Source organism: Oryx dammah, unplaced genomic scaffold (assembly GCF_014754425.2).
Source record: "Oryx dammah isolate SB20612 unplaced genomic scaffold, SCBI_Odam_1.1 HiC_scaffold_28, whole genome shotgun sequence".
NCBI classification, from domain to species: Eukaryota; Metazoa; Chordata; class Mammalia; order Artiodactyla; family Bovidae; genus Oryx; species Oryx dammah.
The window spans coordinates 38,890,484-38,910,930 of NW_024070212.1; the positions used below are offsets into that span (position 1 = coordinate 38,890,484).

A 20,447-nucleotide genomic window follows, 5' to 3' on the forward strand; every position below is an offset into this window, starting at 1 on the left:
AAAATTAATGCAAATTATTGGTAAAACAAAAACTTCAAATTACTCCACAGTGCTCTGAATAATTGCTCAACTAATGCTATTGAATACATGAATGATTATTCCTTAGGAACTTTTTTTTCTTGAAATTAAGAGACAGTAAAGTCACTCATGAAGCCGGATATAGTAAAAATGACTAGAAGTATTTTCATAGTCAAAATTTCTCCTCTCTTTTCTAAAAGATGCCCAGTTTTCAGCATCCCTGGTTTGTGCATATGTGCCAATTAGCAATCTCTTTTTATGCATAAAGGATAATATTAATTTGCTTATTCTTCACCTGAAGAGAGGTTGTAATATAGAGAACAAGTTGAACCAGAACACATTTATCTAAAGCACAGGAGACAAGATGAATGAGATAAAATATATAGGTATGTATCAGCAAATTAAAGATAAAGACAATTTATTTGGTCATCCAGGGTTCTTGTAAACCAAAGTTAATTAAATTTTTACTTCTTTGTTCAAATAACATAGGATACATGTTGTTACAAGAGAATGGTTATTTTCTCCATAAGATAGAGAAGATTTAACGAACACATTTGTGAAAACTTTTCTGGTAATTTAGAGTCATTGCTGCTGCTGCTGCTGCTGCTGCTAAGTTGCTTCAGTCATGTCCAACTCTGTGCGACCCCAGAGAGGGCAGCCCACCAGGCTCCCCCATCCCTGGGATTCTCCAGACAAGAACACTGGAGTGGGTTGCCATTTCCTTCTCCAATGCATGAAAGTGAAAAATAACTTAGAGTCATTAATTATGGGGAAATGAGAGAATACTGGAAATAAAGGTTTAAAATAGGGAAGAGGAAGTTTCACAAGCAAGATTCATATTTCTCAGAGCTATTTTTCCTAATTATCAATACTCATAATGTATATAGTCATAGTCTAGATTTATCCAAACAATTGATTAAGTACTTGTTTTATTATTTATACTTTTTAGGGTGAAGATGGTTTTCCAGGATTCAAAGGTGACATGGGTCTCAAAGGTGATAGAGTAAGTAAAAAGAAAATCTGCACTAGTACACGCATTTATGGATGTGTGTGTGCTTATTCCTATATAGTTAAATACTGCAACATAGAATAAATCAAATGTTTGTACTACCTGAGACATTTCTTACTTCTATTTTTATCTGAAGATTAGGTGTCTTAATTTCTGTGGTAATAAAATAGTATTAGTTATTTTTTAGATGCTATGCTAAATATATGTCCCATAGCATATCTACACATGCATAGTTATATATATATATGTATAAATACACAAAATATTATTATATATGGTGTTACTGTTTACAGATATTTTATAAATTGATGATCAAATTGCTTTATATAATTAATTCAATAGATTTGTTTTAAATCTTGTTCATATATAATGAGCTATGCTTCCTGGAGACTATATCTGCATCTTCCATGAATTTTCACTTTATAGTTGTCTTGAATTTTTGAGTATCAACATAGTACACCATTTTTCTGTTAGTGAGTATCTTGAAAACCAAAAATTGTCACCTAAAGTAAATTAAATGGTTTATTGGGAAAATTTGTTTTATAACTAGCATAATAGTATCTAATGAATGGAATAAAAAAGGCATGGTATAGAATATTGATTTTCTTAAAATGCATATAAAGCCTGTGTCTGGGATAGGAGCAATAGCATACACATTTAGAACCTAATACCTTAAATGTGAAAATAAAGTTTAAAGTCAGGTGAGATATTTTTCTTATGTTCCAATCAGTGATTTCCAAAGTTGCTATCATCCGGGAGGAAAAATTATTTTCCCTACTACCCTGATAGAGTCTCAGACTGGAGCCCTCTAAAATGATAGAATGACAGAAGACAGATTAATAAGAGATAAGCAAACAGAAGTTTGTCTTGTGTATCATGATTATACATGGGAACACTAAGTGATGAGTAATTCAAGCGTGATTAGAACTTGTGATTGTATATCATTTTAGCAAAGGAACAATAAATTTTGAAGAGGAAAGGACTTTGAGTTTCTAGTGCTATAAATTGTGGGAAGGCAGATAAATGGAAACTGTTAATGTTAGTTATATAAAGGCTAGTTGGAAAGTTTGCTGTATAGATATATTCCTCTGGTATATGGATATAGTCTTCTGGCTCTAGACTAGTAAGGGTCTAGTTACCTCTAGTGACTAATTTTTGTCTTTTCTGGTAGAGGGGGTAGGAAAAACACCTTTGCAAATTTGTTCCCTACTTTTAAGCAAGTATGGGGTGGGTAGATCACTTTTTTTTAATCTGCTTCTTCTCACTTGCCTTCAGTTCAAAATAATCCTTATGCCAAAGTGGCATATTTTGGGGTAGCATGTATTGCCAAACTATAGTATCTAATTTTGATTCTTATTTTCTCTCTCTCTTTCTGTGACTCAGTGTATTAAAATTAATTTAGTGTGATACATGGTAGCATAGGACTTCTGTAGCTTTTCAAATGTCAGACTGTATTGAGTTGTTTATTTACTAATTGAAAGATTGATAAAGTCAAAGACTTTCAGTCCTCCTTGTCATATATGTGAGTAAACAAACCAAGAGTTGAAGAATATAACTTTCTGATGAACTATGATTTCTGCCATTCAGTCTCAAAGATATTTTAAGTTACAAGAATGCTCTTACTTTGTTATCAGGGAGAAGTTGGTCAAGTAGGTCCAAGAGGAGAGGATGGCCCTGAAGGCCCCAAAGGTCGAGCTGGTCCAACTGGAGACCCCGGTCCTCCTGGTCAAGCAGGAGAGAAGGTGAGTGAACAACTTTAAATTTACAGGTCCTCTTGTACGTGATGTTTCATTGTGATTTTAATCACCCACGATATAAATCAAGAGTTTTATCGAGTTTCAATTTTTTGAATTTCAATTTCATATCCATATGCTATTTAGAAGTATAATCAGGAGATGGGCACATTCTTCCTCTTCTACACTTCCTTATTTTCTAGTCTCTTCTCCCATTGGCCATGTAGCATCAGCCACTCTTAACACTCTTCTATATTAAAAGTGCAGAATCTGTATGTGATTAATGAAGGATGAAAGAATCAATGAAAGGTGGCCAACTTATTGTTTTGGAGCAAGTTGAATCACCTTTGGCCCTAAAACCAAAATGTTCTTTTCTCAATCTTTCCTCATAAGCATGTATTTTTACAGGATAAATGTTTCAAAAGATACTGATATTCAGGCCATACTTTAAGAGGTTTTAATTTTAATCCAGTTTAACTCAGGCATCAACATGTTTTAAAAGTTCCTAGATAATACTAATTTATTGCTTTCACAGCCACTAAGCTATATGCGTATGTCAAAAATATTTGTGACTGTTACATTTAGATATAACATTAGGCAACATTAAAAGTATGCCTTCATAGAATATTTAGTGATATTGTAAACATCTTATAGGGCTTCCCTGGTAGCTCAGATGTTAAAGAATCTGCCTACAATGAAGGAAACCCCTGTCCCATCCCTGGGTCAGGAAGATCCACTGGAGAAGGGAATGGCAACCCCTTCCAGTAATGAACCTGAAGTTAAATTAAGTAAAACTAGAAGTATTGATGATAAGTGCTATCCAAGTATGTACACTGAAGGAAAATATAAATAATACTTGTCTCTTGGTGGTATAAATCAAACTATTCCTTTTTTTGTAAGTATGTCTAGTCTCCAATTTTTTACATTGAGCATATCATTATTCTATAAATATTAAAATAGCATGCTGTATAAGAAAATTGTTGTCTCTGCCCTTTACCATCTTGTTCCAGAAAAAAAAAGATAGGGATTATATAGATATTGTGACTAGACAAATAAAAAATCATTTTCTCATGTTATCATGAGTCATTTCTACAGTTTCAGACTCCTGGTTGCTGTTTGTAAACAGATGGTCATCGTGTTTAAACAACAGAGGGAAAAGATGAGGTTCAGGGTATATGGGCTTACAAGACCTATGAACCTTCTGCTTAAAGTGCTCATTTGCCAATAGTTTAAGGATATCCTAGGACCTTCCTCTTTTTGCAACCCCACTGTATTCTGTGTAAGTTGGTCCCACAAATTGTTCTGAGGCATCAGAACTTTACTTCCTAATTATTCATCTTTAGCATTTCATTAGTATTTTCTCTTTTATTGAAGTTGCCTATCACTGTACTGAAAATACAATTTTTCTGTCTGGATTTATTTTTAAATGATTCTAAAATGAATGAATTTGCATTCTAATGTAGTAACATAGACTACAAAAGTTTTCTGATCATAATTAAGAGAATTTCATTAACCTTGAAATCAGTAGCATAAAGCAAGCTGTGACAACTTACTGTGTCCAAGGTGGCATCATTATGAATATGCTTCTTAAGGCTTGTTTGAATATTTTTCATGTGAAGATCGCTTACCTATGTGAAGTTGATCTTGAATCAGACAACTGTTTAGTTCAATATAAGATAGTGAAATTGACAGTCACTCAGTTATGTCTGACTCTTTGTGACCCCATGGACTATATAGTCCATGGAATTCTCCAGGCCAGAATATTGGAATAGGTAGCTTTTCCCTTCACCAGGGGATCTTCACAACCCAGGAATTGAACCTAGGACTCCTGCATTGTAAGCAGATTCTTTACTAGCTGAGCTATCAGGGAACCCCTATCTATAATAACAAGATCATAAACTGTATTCCTAATTTCTTACCTTGCTTCATCCAGTAAAATATTTTTGTTAATAATGCCTCATCTTTTAAAGTTTTATAGATAGTAATTTGGACTTGTTTATGTTTTTGTTCTTATTTATTTTGAATGCACATAAGAAATAATGATACTATTTGTCTGTTAATGTTTAAGATTTTGATAAATATTTTATATATTAAACATACTTTCTCAAGATCTTAAGGAAATTGTCTCAGTCAAATTTCACAAACATATATTTTATTCAATCCACTTATTCTAATTTTATTTTCTTTCTATCCAAATTTTTTAATTAATGCTTTGTTCAGGGGGTCAATTTTGTTAGTTTAGCATTTTAAACCTTTGAGCATATGCTATATGTCTTTGGACTTCACAGTAATTTATCATTATCAGCACTTTCAAACTGAGTGGTAATTTTATTGCACTGGAAGAAAATAGCTACACACTCAAGTTTCCCCCTGTAGGAATTAACAGTCCACAAAAATCATTATTTAGCTATATCTCTCAATATCTGGTATTTATTAACTCAATTTGTTCAGATATTATTTGAATAAAAGAAGAAACTTTGCTCAAAAATTAAGTTAAAATTTCTTAATATAGTTACTTAAGCCTTCCTTTAGTAAAAAAAAGTTAACTTATGATTGCTTGCTTTCTATTTACAGTGAGAAATTAAATAATTTTTTCAAATAGGTTACCTTTAGTTGAAATGGCAAAACCTACATGCAGTCTAACTACAGCCATTCATTTTAAATAGTATTTAATTTTGATAAAATGTAGGTGAATTCTTTCATTCACAGACAGTCCTAGAATTATCTTTACTCAGGGCTCTATGTCAGGGTTTCCCTCGTAGCTCAGCTGGTAAAGAATCCGCCTGCAATGCGGGAGACCTGGGCTCGATTTCTGGGTTGGGAAGCTTCCCTGGAGAAGGGAATGGCTACCCACTCCAGTATTCTAGCCTGGAGAATTCTGTGGACTGTATAATCCATGGGGTCGCAAAGAGTCGGACACGACTGAGTGACTTTCACTATGTTCTTAAAGAAGACACTGTCACTTAAGAGCTTAAGTTATTGAACATCATGGCATTAGTAACATTTTTTTCCTATTCAAATTAAGAAATGTAATGAAAGTAAAGAATGGAAAAACTTGCAAATCTTCCTTTTATGTGCTCTAATAGACTGAATTCTATTTTGAAGTGATTATTATTATTATTATTTTAACTTTAGGGGAAACTTGGTGTTCCAGGATTACCCGGATATCCAGGAAGACAAGGTCCAAAGGTAAAACAATTAGCTTGATATTTATAGCTTGTTTATTAGCATTTTGTCGATACATTTAACATTAATCATCTATGGTTACATTTCAGTTTGTAATGTAGAGATGATGAATCTTTAAAATATAATCTTACAAGAGAAAGTCAGATGCATTTATGGGCACTGGGATTGCAGAGAGTTCAGAGAGCTTATGTGATTTTGGACTGGAGTATTTTAGAGACAGAGGAAGTCATAGCCAATTTCTTGTAATTGGAATAAGGTCTATTCCAAGGCAGCATTTAATTAATAGATCTAGAAGTTTTAAGTATATGACCAGTGATGGATAATAGCTTTTGATTTCCTGTCTAGTTCCCTAAAGGTTTGAATTACCATTTAATATTTTTTAAGAGAAAGAATGGCTCTTCTTTCATCCTCTTTATTTTCCCTTATTTCCACAGAATCAGTTTCCTAGGGCTACTGTAACAAATCACCACAAACTTGGTTATTTAAACAATGGAAGTTGACTTTCTTACACTTTTGAAGGCCAGAAATCTAAAACTGAGGTGTCAGCAAGCCCATACTCCCTCCAAAAACCCTGCGGGAGAATCTATCCTGTCTTCTTCCATCTTCCTGTGGCCCTAGGCATTTTTGGGCTTGTGTGCAATCTCCAACCTCTTCTTCACTTGTCCTTTTTTTCTGTGTCTTTATCTTCCCTTCTTCCTATAAAGACACTTTTCATTGGATATAAAGACCACCTGAATAATTCAGGATGATCTAATTTCAAGATCCTGAACTAAATTACATCTATGAAGACCCCTTTTTTCCAAATAAAGTAATATTCACAAATTCCAAAATAGTTGGATATTTGATGTGTCTTTTGGGGGAGTACTACTCAACTCATGCCCTCAATGCACTGAGATTCTATTTTTGACTATGTGAAATATACATATTTTACGCAAAAAAGTGTTTTAAAAATATGTGTTAACCTTGCACTAGTTTTCCTCGAGCTCATTATAGAACTTTGTTAAGGATTCTTTTGATTGATTGACTAGTTACATTAAATGGTTAAATGATTTCATATATAAATTTTGCTTATTAATATAAAGGTAGTTACATGCACGTGAAATTATCTATCTATATCTATCTACTATCTATCTATATGTTTGTCATCTATCTATCCCTGTTTGATTTGTTAATGTTTGACAGGTATATAATATAAGTATACATTCTGGTTGGGTGTAATAATACCCAAACATATATTTATTAATGTTTCACAGATAATAAATGGGAGACAAAAATATCCTACCTCCTGACAAATGTGAATTTCATGCACTTGTGACTCATTATCATGTGATAACAATATTTTAGGCTTGCCATACAGTTTTGCACTATTAGCTGGCTTTCTAGAATATTTCCTTGTATTCTAGGAGGTAATGGAGTCCTTCTAAAGAAAGATGCATTTAATCTATGATTTAAAAAATAATACAAGCATTAATTAGTAATTTTTACCTTTTAAATATTGTCTCTAATACCCTATTCTGTTACTTAGTTATCTTCCTTTTGGATGTCAAGCATTTTCACAAGTGCTTTGAGTAAAAGAAGATATTTGCTTTATAAAATACAACTTTAAACTATTCTTAACCTATTGGGTAAATTTTCTATCTAAATTGAATTGCAATTGTGGTTTTGTTTTGATTTAAAAACAGAAATTTGTTTTTACATTTACATGAATGAGTAGTTTTCTATTAAGTGTTTATTTGAGATTCTTATATTTTTCTGTTTTCCCTAAGTCAATACTATGTTCAATAATCATTCAGTTCTTTAGTAACAAAATGGACCAGAATGACTAGAGAGAAATGCTTCTTCCTTGAGGAATCAAACATTGAATTTTTACCTTTTAACCTAAATGTCTGAAATTTTGGTCTTTATCTTTATCTTTTACTTTTCTTCCTAACTTTTTTCTATGATCAAAACCATTTATGTTTCTCAGTTCTTAAATAAAAAATGATGGATACATCAAAAGTCAAAGATAGGGTAACATCCTTTCCTATGTGGAAGCCAGTGAATTTTGAATAGGCTTAAGACTTTATTATACTAAATATGAAACTAGACTACTAATCCCTTTCAAGCAATATAAGGACTATAATTAGGCTTCCCTGGTGACTCAGATGGTAAAGAATCTGCTTGCAATGAGTCAGACATGACTGAGCGACTTTCCCTTTCACTAAAACTTGGCTGCTAATTTTTAAGCAATATAAGGACTATAATTAGACAATATAATTTATGTAATATCTTACTAGAAATGTAAACCATAATGGGTTTTTAAAAGATGTACCATTATATGTTGTATCAAATGATAGCTATTTCAAGAAGTAAAAACTATTTTCAGATAGAATTAGTTTATATTTAAAAATAGCATTTAAACTAATTTTAAAAGTTTTATTCACCAAAAGAGCTGATTTTGCTATTAACCATTGACTTTTTGGCCTTTTGTTGGCTGTTTATTTTTTCCACTTAAAAGCAGACGTATTTTCATGGAAACTGTATATTTTGATGATAATTTTTACATGTGAAAAAGAGAAAGATATACCCATATATTACAAATTGTTTAGCTGGTGGATTAGACATTTTTGTCTATTTTGCATAAATTTCTTAGAGCAGAAACTATGTAAGAAAATAAATTTATTAAACATAAAATTGATACATAAGAGCCATTTGTTCAAATGAAGTCTCTATAAATGTATTTCTCTTCTACTCAGGACAGATGAATATTTGTCCTTAAATTGAATTTGATAGAAATGAATTACTTCCATATTGAATTATACTACTTGTCAATGTCCTAGAGTATTCACATAGTAATACTCTACCAGATATAACTATATGATTCTCTGTAGAGACTTAGCAGAGGAGCAGCAGAGATAGAGAAAAGGCTTTTGGAAGCCTTTCAAAAATGTAATTTGCAGACATTTCCCCCATTATGTGAGCATTCAGTTCAGTTCAGTCGCTCAGTCGTGTCCGACTCTGCAACCCCATGAATCGCAGCACGCCAGGTCTCCCTGTCCATCACCAACTCGCAGAGTTCACTCAGACTCACGTCCATTGAGTCAGTGATGCCATCCAGCCATCTCATCCTCTGTCGTCCCCTTCTTCTCCTGCCCCCAATCCCTCCCAGCATCAGAATCTTTTCCAATGAGTCAACTCTTCACATGAGGGGGCCAAAGTACTGGAGTTTCAGCTTCAGCATCATTCCTTCCAAAGAAATCCCAGGGGTGATCTCCTTCAGAATGGACTGGTTGGATCTCCTTGCAGTCCAAGGGACCCTCAAGAGTCTTCTCCAACACCACAGTTCAAAAGCATCAATTCTTTGGTGCTCAGCTTTCTTCACAGTCCTACTCTCACATCCATACATGACCACTGGAAAAATCATAGCCTTGACTAGATGGACTTTTGTTGGCAGAGTAATGTCTCTGCTTTTCAACATGCTATCTATGTTGGTCATAACTTTTCTTCCAAGGAGTAAGCGTCTTTTAATTTCAATCCCTGCAGTCACCATCTGCAGTGATTTTGGAGCCCCCCAAAATAAAGTCTGACACTGTTTCTACTGTTTCCCCATCTATTTCCCATGAAGTGATGGGACAGGATGCCATGATCTTCGTTTTCTAAATGATGAGCTTTAAGGCAACTTTTTCAACTGTGGATTAAATTACATAGTGCTTTTATAGGGCTTATTACATCCTTCAGTTCAGTTCAGTTCAGTTCAGTCGCTCAGTCGTGTCCGACTCTTTGCGACCCCATGAATTGCAGCACGCCAGGCCTCCCTGTCCATCACCAACTCACGGAGTTCACTCAGACTCATGTCCATCAAGCCAGTGATGCCATCCAGCCATCTCATCCTCTGTCGTCCCCTTCTCCTCCTGCCCCCAATCCCTCCCAGCATCAGAGTCTTTTCCAATGAGTCAACTCTTCGCATGAGGTTGCCAAAGTACTGGAGCTTCCGCTTTAGCATCATTCCTTCCAAAGAAATCCCAGGGTTGATCTTCAGAATGGACTGGTTGGATCTCCTTGCAGTCCAAGGGACTCTCAAGAGTCTTCTCCAACACCACAGTTCAAAAGCATCAATTCTTCGGCACTCAGTCTTCTTCATAGTCCAACTCTCACATCCGTATATGACCACAGGAAAAACCATAACCTTGACTAGATGGACCTTAGTCAGCAAAGTAATGTCTCTGCTTTTGAATATACTATCTAGGTTGGTCATAACTTTTCTTCCAAGGAGTAAGCGTCTTTTAATTTCACGGCTGCAGTTACCATCTGCAGTGATTTTGGAGTCCCCAAAAATAAAGTCTGATACTGTTTCTACTGTTTCCCCATCTATTTCCCATGAAGTGATGGGACCGGATGCCATGATCTTCATTTTCTGAATGTTGAGCTTTAAGCCAACTTTTCACTCTCCTCTTTCACTTTCATCAAGAGACTTTTTAGCTCCTCTTCACTTTCTGCCATAAGGGTGGTGTCATCTGCATATCTGAAGTTATTGATATTTCTCCCTGAAATCTTGATTCCAGCTTGTGTTTCTTCCAGTCCAGCGTTTCTCATGATGTACTCTGCATAGAAGTTAAATAAGCAGGGTGACAATATACAGCCTTGACGTACTCCTTTTCCTATTTGGAACCAGTCTGTTGTTCCATGTCCAGTTCTAACTGTTGCTTCCTGACCTGAAATAATCCTTATTTAATGTTATCTATTATTATCATTTTTATACTTTGCCTTCCTTCAGTTCTATATCCCACAAGTGTCAAAGTACCTATAAGAAGCAGATAATCTCATTTTACCGAAGAAAAAGCTATGCTCAAAGGGGATAAGTGATATACTCAATTTACTTACATGATTGCATGACAAACGTCTTGAATTCATGTGTTTGGAATCCCCATAACAGATTTTAATGCTGGACAGTCTGACTTAGACTCTCAGCTGTATCTAAACACATTTAAACATCAAACAGAAAAGGAGGAAGATTTTTAATCTTTATGATTTTATCCAGTTCCAAAGGTACAAAATACTCAACTAAAAAGTGATAAGTATACTACAAGAATATAATAATGTTAAGTCAGAGAAACATTTTATAAAACTCCTATTTTACTATTTGATTATTCATGCTTGTGAAAAACAAAGTTTTTCTTCAGAGTTGAAGCAAATATGTTGAATTATAAGTCAAAATTTATATTATATGAAATGCCCTTTAATTGCTATTTTTTAGTATGAAAAATGATATATTTGATTAATTTCCTTAAAGTTGAAAACTAAAATGTGTTATCAATTCATGTTTTCAATGCTTCCAGGATTTCAGATGTCACTGTAAGTTCATTTTTCAATACATGAATAAAGGTTGTATGGTATCTTAAAGTTATATTTTTGATTTGAATGCTAACCACTTATGAGAACCACTGTATTTTAAAAGACTTCAGTTTGTTGCTAAAATGTTAATTAATATACTCATTGTTTACTATTTTTATTTTTGTAGGGTTCCACTGGATTTCCTGGGTTTCCAGGTGCCAATGGAGAGAAAGGTGCCCGGGTACGATATACAAGTATACTGTTCTGGACTAATATAAGTGTTCTTGCATGGGAACCTATCTCTCAGACCCAGACTCGCAATTCATTGTGATATACTGTATACTGAAGCTGTTTGAACTGTTTTTGACAGGGCGTAGCTGGCAAACCGGGCCCTCGGGGTCAGCGTGGTCCAACGGTAAGGGCCTTGATTTAAAATGGTGATTTTCATTTTGGATTTAACTTCCCAAAATAATTTGCTTCAAAAAAGAAAACTGATCCTGTGCCATTTTGATCTAATTGGAGCTAGATCAATTTCGTCTTTGCTCTTACATGCAGGGACCTCGAGGTTCAAGAGGAGCAAGAGGTCCCACTGGGAAACCAGGTCCAAAGGTACTGCCAGAGCTTGTTCCATTTGGGCTTGTCTGTAGGTTCCTCTTCCAGAGGATGGCTGTTACTGGAAGGAGTCAAAACTGATTTCTTTCTGTTTTTGTGTTGTTTTTCTCAGGGCACTTCAGGTGGTGATGGCCCTCCTGGCCCTCCTGGTGAAAGAGTAAGTACAATAGTTACATCATATAAATGTTTATATTTATAAGTGTTTAAATTTCTGGGAAAAGCTACATGTGTTTGCAAATACATGTATGCAGTCATCCACAAAACATCAGAGTTTAAAAGTTCCTATTCTTTAATATGTGTGTGCGTGCTAAGTCGTGTTGGTCATGTCCGACTCTTTGTGACCCTATGGACTGTAGCCCACCAGGCTCCTCTGTCCATAGGATTCTCCAGGCAAGAATAGTGGAGTGGATTGCCATGTCTTTCTCCAGGACATTTTCTTGATCCAGGGATTGAATTAGTGTCTTATGAGTCTCTTGCATTGGCAGCTAGGTTCTTTACTACCAGCACCACTTGGGAAGCCCATTGTTTAATTTACTTCCCTAAAAAATCTTCATCACTTAAGTACTACTAATTTTGTTGTAGAAGTGAGAGAAATTATATATGTAACTGGCCTATGATATCAACTCTTAAACTCAAACCAAAATCTTGTTTTTCTTTTAAATATGTATATAACACCTATACCTTCTCCTCCCCCGCTCTTGCTTTCCATACTGACACTGTTCCTGGAGCCGGCAGTAGCATTATGCTGGTAACATGCAAGCTTCCAGTAGCCATTAAGTCGTAATTGATAAACATTCAAATCAAGATAAAGCATCTGTTCCAGTAAATAGGAAAACTATTTAGTAAACTGATTTTTCAATTGATATAAAATAAAGCTAAATATACATAAGTAAACACGCCCTTTGTTTGTTTGGCAAACTATAGCATTTTTTCAGCCAGATTTTAAAAGCTATCCTCTTGAAAGAATTTAAAATATTCTACATTACTATCAAAGAAATTAATATTCTATAATTTTAATTATACCTTTTATATTATAAAATATAAATAAATTATACATTTTATATTATTGAAATTTATAATAGGTATTTCACAAAAAGTAAAACAGAAATACCCTCTGATATATAACTTAAAACTGAGAATAGGTCATTTTTTAAAAAATAAACTTTCCATTTGTGACAGAAATGTCAGTGTATAAGACCCAAGAATAAACATTAAATTACTTTTGTTTCAGGGCTTTGGATCAAGTTTAATTAAGTTTCTATTAAATATTTCTCACTGTTGATGAGCTATTTCCAAATTAAGTTCATCCTATACATTTGACTACATAAATGATATACACATTTTAAATATTTTGTGTTAGTCATCTTAATTGGAATATACAGTTAAATTAATTAAAATGGCTGAATCATTAACTGAAATAGAACCAGTAGAGCCATTTAACAAATTGTAGCATAACTAAGAGTTTTGTCTTTAAAGCACAAACTATTCTATTTACATATTTTATTATATATTCCAAAATCTCAGTATCAGCTATAAATCTTCATGATTTTATTTTGAAACACAACAGTGTAACCCAAAAACATGATCACTTGTGATTCTGAAGACATTTTGAGAATGAGAAAAGTATATTTTGAGGATCAAAGTAAAGTGAGTGTTAGTCGCTCTGTTGTATCTGACTCTTTGTGACCCCATGGACTGTAGCCTGTCATGCTCCTCTGTGAGATCCTCCAGGCAAGAATACTGGAGTGGGTTGCCATTCCCTTCTCCAGGATATTTTCCCGACCAAGGGATTGAACCTGGGTCTCCCACATTGCAGGCAGATTCTTTACCATCTGAGCTGTCAGGGAAGCTCAAAGTAAAGGCTGATTTTAAAAAACAAAAAAAATTTTTAAGTATGCTCGAAACCATTTCCAAGAAACATTTATACATGTTTTAAATATACAAAATGTATTTCTTGCATTCTGTGTAGTTTATCAGACATTCTCTCTATAATATACCATTTTCGCAAAGAATTTTAAGTATCATGAACTATTTGTTATGTCTTAGGCACACAATTGAAGAACAATAAAAATAATATCACAGAAATGTTCTCTTCTGTATGTATGATTTGGGAAGTTCAAGGAGAGAGTTTTGTAGTACCATTGAATTAGAAATGAAAAATACCTATATTTGCCCATTATAATGACCTTCTTTAACAATATATTTATGTATATATATGCGATTCATGGGGTCACAAAGAGTCGGACATGACTGAGCAACTGGACTGAACTGAACTGATGGTCTTTTGAGATAGTCACTTATTTTTTTCTTTTTTTTAAAATTTATTTATTTTATTTTGTATGACTGTAGTGTCAAAATATGTATAGACTCAATTTTAAAAATAATTTGGGGGAGTCTATTGAATTGAAATATCTTCCATTTATAGATGTTTTTAGCTAATATTGAAAGTAGATTATCTACAAGGTTTTCTGATACATCCATGTTCTATTTACTTTTAATATGAATTCTAAATAATTGCAGTGTTCTTAAGCAAAGACTACTTACGTGATGTGCAGTTTTGAGTAATGAATTGTGTGGAAAATCGTCCATTTTGCTTATAGATTAGCACAGATTACCTCATTGTATTGCCCATAGTTCTGCCATTATGGTAAACAAGGTGTAGTCTGTCTGTAGAAATAAACTTCAGAGTATAAAGATGTTCCTTTTAAAGTATATGCTTAGATTTCCCTACTGCTTTTTCTTTTCAGGGTCCTCAAGGACCTCAAGGTCCAGTTGGATTCCCTGGACCAAAAGGCCCTCCTGTAAGTATCATAGTTTTTCTTTCTCTTTCTTCACTTGATAGTGTTCTCAAATTTTGCAAGTCACAGTTTATGTGTGACTTATATGTCACATATATATGAAATATATTTGGATACAAATATTGATACAAATTCCTATAAAAACAAAATGCATGTGTGCATGCCAAGTTGCTTCAGTTGTGTCCAACTCTATGCCACCCTATGGACTACAGCCTGCCAGGCTCCTCTGTTCATGGAATTCTTCAGGCAAGAATATTGGAGTGGGTTACCATGCCCTCCTCCAGGAGATCTTCCCAACCCAAGAGTCGAATCTGTAGTTCCTGGCCTCCTGCATTACAGGAGGATCCTTTACCACTGAGCCACCAGGGAAGCCCATAAGACAAAATGGTGATTAATGCCAGAGTTTGTATTTTCAGCTTATGAAGTTTATCAAACATTTCTGAATATAATTTAGATATATCTGATTAAACATCCCTTCAAAGTATATCAAAACTAGAACGACATGAATATTATTTTCTCAACTACTCTTCTACTGCAGTGAGTATTATTGATGACATTAAAAATCATTCAGTATTATTGATGACTTTAAAAATCATTACTGAATCTTAAATATTTGGTGTATTAATTTCTTGTATCTTTTATCATCCAATGCATCCTTCTTCAAAATCATCCTCCAACATTCTGATATTACTTATATCACATTAAGGTCTGTTATTTGTATTTACTATTTTTGTCTTTATAACGTATTTTTTAAGAAAATGTAATGATGACCCTTCTTGAATCATTCCCTTTTTTATAAAATTTATTTAGAGCCACAGTCTTTAGACTATCCTCATCAAATATTTTCACAAAGTTAATTGAAATCTTTTCTTTCAACACAGACATTTATGGGAATATAGGACATGCCTAGTGCTCAGTTGCTCTTTTCTCTCCTTTTTCAGCAACCTATTCAATTTATTTATAAGAGCTAGTATCAATTTACTGCCTTAGTCCATTCTGGCTGCTATAACAAAGAAAACATAGATTGTCTAGTGTATAAAAAATAGAATCTATTTCTTAGAGTTCTGAAGGCTGTAAGTCAGAGATCGGAGTCCCAGAATGATGAGGTGAGGACCCCTTTTCAGGTAGCAGACTTTTCATTTTCTGTTCTCTGGAACCACTTTTATAAGTCAACCATTCCATTCTTGAGGGTTCCACGAAGATAACATAAGCACCACCCAAAGGTACCGCTTGCTAATAACATCACGTTTGAGCATTATACTTTCATCATATGAATTTCAAAGGGATACAACCTTTCAAACCATAGCACCCACCTGTCAAAGGAAATTGTTCTCACAGGGTGGCCCCAGTAGGCCACCAAGAAGATCAGCAGCACTTTGTTAGAAATCCAGTGTCCTGTTTCCACCTTACCCCTTTAATCGGAACTCAAGGAGAGGGGCCCAGTCTGTGTCTTAATGAGCTCTCTGGGTAGTTGGGATACATGGTAATGTTTGTGAAGCACTGTTCTAGTCCAGAGTAGACAATGCTATTCAAACTTCAATGTACACATAAATCATGTTGGTATTCTTTTAAAACCGTAGGTTTTGATTCAGTATGTCTGAGATAGGTCTTGAGACTTGACATTACTGGCAAGTGTCCAGATGATGCCAGTGCCAATGGTCAATGGGCCTGACATTCAATAGTGAATTCAAAAGTAGTTTGAGATTAAGACCAATATAGTTTGAATATGAATATGACCTACTCTGTAGGAAACTGAGTACAGTTAAAATTTTCAGTCAATGATTTGAGAATAAAATTTTTTCAATGCAATAATACAAATAACTAATTCCTTGTAAATAATTACTTTACTCACATCCTGGATGTTTTCATTTACAGAAATACTGATACAGATTTTCAGCTGAATGTTTTAAACTGATTTTGAACTGAATTGTTTTTACAAACTACTACAACATACGCCTTGTATGAGGAAGTTATATAAGGCATTTTGGATGCTAACATTTAAAAAATTTTCTAATTTCTAATTATGTATCTAATATAAATAATTATAGTTTACCAAATATAGTTCAATAACAATCTTGCGTAAAAGAACACTACTAAATTAAGATGTTTAAAATGTAAATAAATGTTACAAATGAGTAAATTCTACTTTTAAACATGTTGAAAATCATTTATAAATAAATAAAATGTTCTCTAGTACTTTTATTGAGTTTGAATAACTCCCTCTTTCCTTGATTACTTTCAAATGTGACTTTAGCTCACATATTTGAAAATGGATTATTTATTGTAAAATACTGATTTAAGTGTTAAATATTATTTTTATCACTAAGAATCTTGATATTACAGCAAACATATCAAAAAAGGCTATTATCTATATTATAATGTTATAAAAGGATTAGCACAAATACCTATTATTAAACAAAGGATAATAGATACTACCTGCATATAATGTTGTTTACTATTTCAGTTTTGTTCCAAATGTAATATTAAATGATGCAAAGCTGCATATATAGAGAAATGAAAATACTGTTGCAAAATTGTGCACATAAGATCCATTCATAAGTATTTTGAAGCCATGCTCATAGATTATTGTTTAGCAACATAAAATCCAGTGATATGTATAACTTCAACATTATCATGCCTATATTTGAGCAAACTGTTAAGAAGTTTCTCTCGTGTAGGATAATTTTATTGTCACAGAATGATATTTTTCCTCAGATTTTTTCAGTCCATTCCCTCATGTAGCTTTCAAGTTTTGAGTCATTGATCATGTGTGCGTTTTGTCTCTTACGTATTAGAAGTGTAATAAATGCCTACACTTGAGAAGCATGCAGTCTGGTAGAGAGACATGACCCTGTTAAGGAACATTGCTTTCACTGCTAAACAAAATGATTTTTATACTCTATTTCTCTGACAAATGAAACATTTGAGTGTGAAATAAAGTACCTATCATTTGTTCTGGCATGCAGTTTTATAACATATAGGAAAGAACTGTCTTCATTTCTTTGATATTTAGAAGGAAGGATTCAGGTAGAAGGATTGAACCCAGCTCCTCTTCCTTCAAATTAACTGATTCATTTTCATTATTATTAGGAAATGTATATATATTATATATGTATGTATGTATAAATAAGTGAAATACATATGTGTGTATATGTATACTCACACAGATACATATGGGGTACTTGGAATATTCATGTTTAGAGTCTATTTATCTCAAGCCAGTGCCAGCATACAGTTACCGAATTTAAAAAAAAGTTAACTCTGGTGATTAATAAGATTTATAACATGACTACTATAAGATACCTTCTATTTATAGAGAAATCAATACAGTGCAAATAAGTGAAAAGATCATTAACATTTATTTCTAAGTATCTTTACACAGATTACTTTGCTATATACACACAACCCCCACTTAGATAAATTTGTTGTCACTGACATTCTCCAATGACATTAAATGTCCATCTATTTTGATCAATGATATTATTATTTTTAAATTAATGCCATGAAATTATTTGGTCATTCTATTTATTTTATTGGATAGTTGTTTGGAGTCAATAAACTTGTTTAGGATTTATCACTTAATATTAGGAATATATACTTAAATCAAGAAAAATGATATGAATTTTTATATAGTCTATTACACACTGCTCCCATAGAATATCTAGGAAAGCCATTAAAAGTCATGTTACATTCATCTCAGATGATGTTATTTAGATCTAAGTTCATTATTTTAAAAAGTTGTAATATTTTACAATAAAAGTATTATTTATACTTTTCATACCAACAAATATAATGAGAGATTTAACTTTTATATTTACAAATGGTAAACAAATGTAAATAGCTTATGTGTGTTTGCATGCTCAGTCATGTCCAACTCTTTGTGACCCTACGGACTATAGCCCGCCAGGCTCCTGTGTCAATGGGATTTACCAGGAGAGAATACTGGAGTGGCTCTTCTGGACCTAGGGATTGAACTCCTGTCCCCTGTGTCTCCTGCCTTGCCGGTGGATTCTTTACCACTGAGCCACCAGGGAAGCCCTATAAATAGCTTATACTGATTGCAAAACTCATCATTTGAGATGCATTTTAGCATGGTGGAACAAAGTGTCTGATTCATATTTATTATCCTTGGGCAGTCACCCTGTAATTTTATTTAAAGTTTTACTGCTAACCCCAATTGATGGCACATTTGTTCCTATATGTATCAAAATAGTGATAGAGTGTAGGATTTGTTTTTATTTACTTTGAAATACTGAACCTAAACAAGATCCAGTAACAATCAATTACTTATTTATGTGTTTCACCTCCAAACTGAGAACTGTATCATATTATGATTACCTAGTGCCCAGCACATAAGTATGTAATACATGTTTTTGAAAGAAAGAATGGGTCTGTGATGCCCAAGAATGTTTAGGGGACTTGGTTAGAAGCATTCCAGTTTTGGTCTTTGGGGCAGATGGCAATAGAATTGCTGATATGGTCCTGGAAAATATGAGCAAATCACTGAGCAACCAATGATCTTGTGAAATATCATAGAGGCTTTAATTAGAGCTGGTAACTTAAACAGTGTGTCAATAAAGAGATCAGGGAGAGAGCTGGTACTAGTCACCATCAGGAAGCCTTTCCCTAAGATGTTACAACCAACTTAGAAAAAGTCTGATTCCAGTGGAAGAAAGCTGTGAAAATGATATTATATGGAAATACTTTTTTTTGCAAACTTCATATACAAAGAATTGATACTTGAAAATACTTGAAAATAGATTTATGTAAATAGTGTATTTTTAATACCTGAGTAGGTTTATTCAAATAATTAAGCTGTGAGAGGTATACCAGTTATCATTAAACATGTTGTCATTGACGTGATCATTTCCTTCATTTACCCAGACATTCTCACCTAAGAATATCTCTGCCTATACCTATTATACATATTTTGAAATTTGAACTTGATGCTTAATGCTTTCTGTGTAGGATGAGTCATCCACAATGCATTCTAAAGAAGCCATCTATTTCTACTAAGTATCTAAACAACCCTCTCAAGGTTTTTACCTTAAATACCTAGTTGATGAGCCTCACTTATTTTTTTCAGTCATGACAAAGACAGCATCATTTACCTAAAGTGATAGCACAGTGGACGTGCTCTCCAGTGTTTAAGAGACGTTATGCTTCCAAGAGGGTATTTAAGAAAAGCTAGTGGGAAAAATTGGGCCTGGTAACTTCTAAAATTGAGTGGTGCCCTTGTTTTGTTTACCTGAAGCAACTGAGAAGTAAAATGCTGTTGTTTGTGAGAGTTTTTATTTCTTTCACATTCTTGTCAGTTAGAAGCTCAGACCACCACTAGAGGACACCATCTATCTCTATTATTTAAGTCTTGATGCACAGGAAATTGAATTAAAAATATTCACCAAATAACAACAAAAGTAAGGGAAAAAATTCATTTGTCAAGTACTGAAGAATTATTATTTTTGCAAAAATAAAATACAAATATGTGGATATGCTATTTAAAAATATAGTTGCTAATGAAATAATTTAAATGTAAAATACTCAGATTACAGTTTTATAATATTGTGTTGGTCTGACTTATAGCTGTCTGGTAGTTTATTCACTCAGTCATGTCCAACTCTTTGAAACCCCATGAACTCTAGTCTGCCAGGTTCCTCTCTCCATAGGATTTCTCAGGCAAGGATACTGGAATGGGTAGTAATTTCTTTCTCTAGCAGATCTTCCTGACCCAGGGATCAAACTTAGTCTCCTGCACTGCAGGCAGACTTTACTGTCTGAACC

General features: G+C 33.6%; 1 protein-coding gene across 4 annotated transcripts in view; it reads left to right on the forward strand.

Moving 5' to 3' along the window:
- The window catches only part of COL11A1 (collagen type XI alpha 1 chain), a 223,231-nt gene that overhangs the window by 120,030 nt on the left and 82,754 nt on the right, over window positions 1-20,447 (forward strand). For all 4 annotated transcript variants that reach the window (XM_040232197.1, XM_040232199.1, XM_040232200.1 and 1 more), the window contains 8 exons: window positions 968-1,021; window positions 2,662-2,769; window positions 5,896-5,949; window positions 11,444-11,497; window positions 11,627-11,671; window positions 11,812-11,865; window positions 11,981-12,025; window positions 14,616-14,669. In XM_040232197.1, coding sequence (XP_040088131.1) covers window positions 968-1,021; window positions 2,662-2,769; window positions 5,896-5,949; window positions 11,444-11,497; window positions 11,627-11,671; window positions 11,812-11,865; window positions 11,981-12,025; window positions 14,616-14,669 — 468 coding nt within the window. The remainder of the gene's footprint in view (window positions 1-967; window positions 1,022-2,661; window positions 2,770-5,895; window positions 5,950-11,443; window positions 11,498-11,626; window positions 11,672-11,811; window positions 11,866-11,980; window positions 12,026-14,615; window positions 14,670-20,447) is intronic.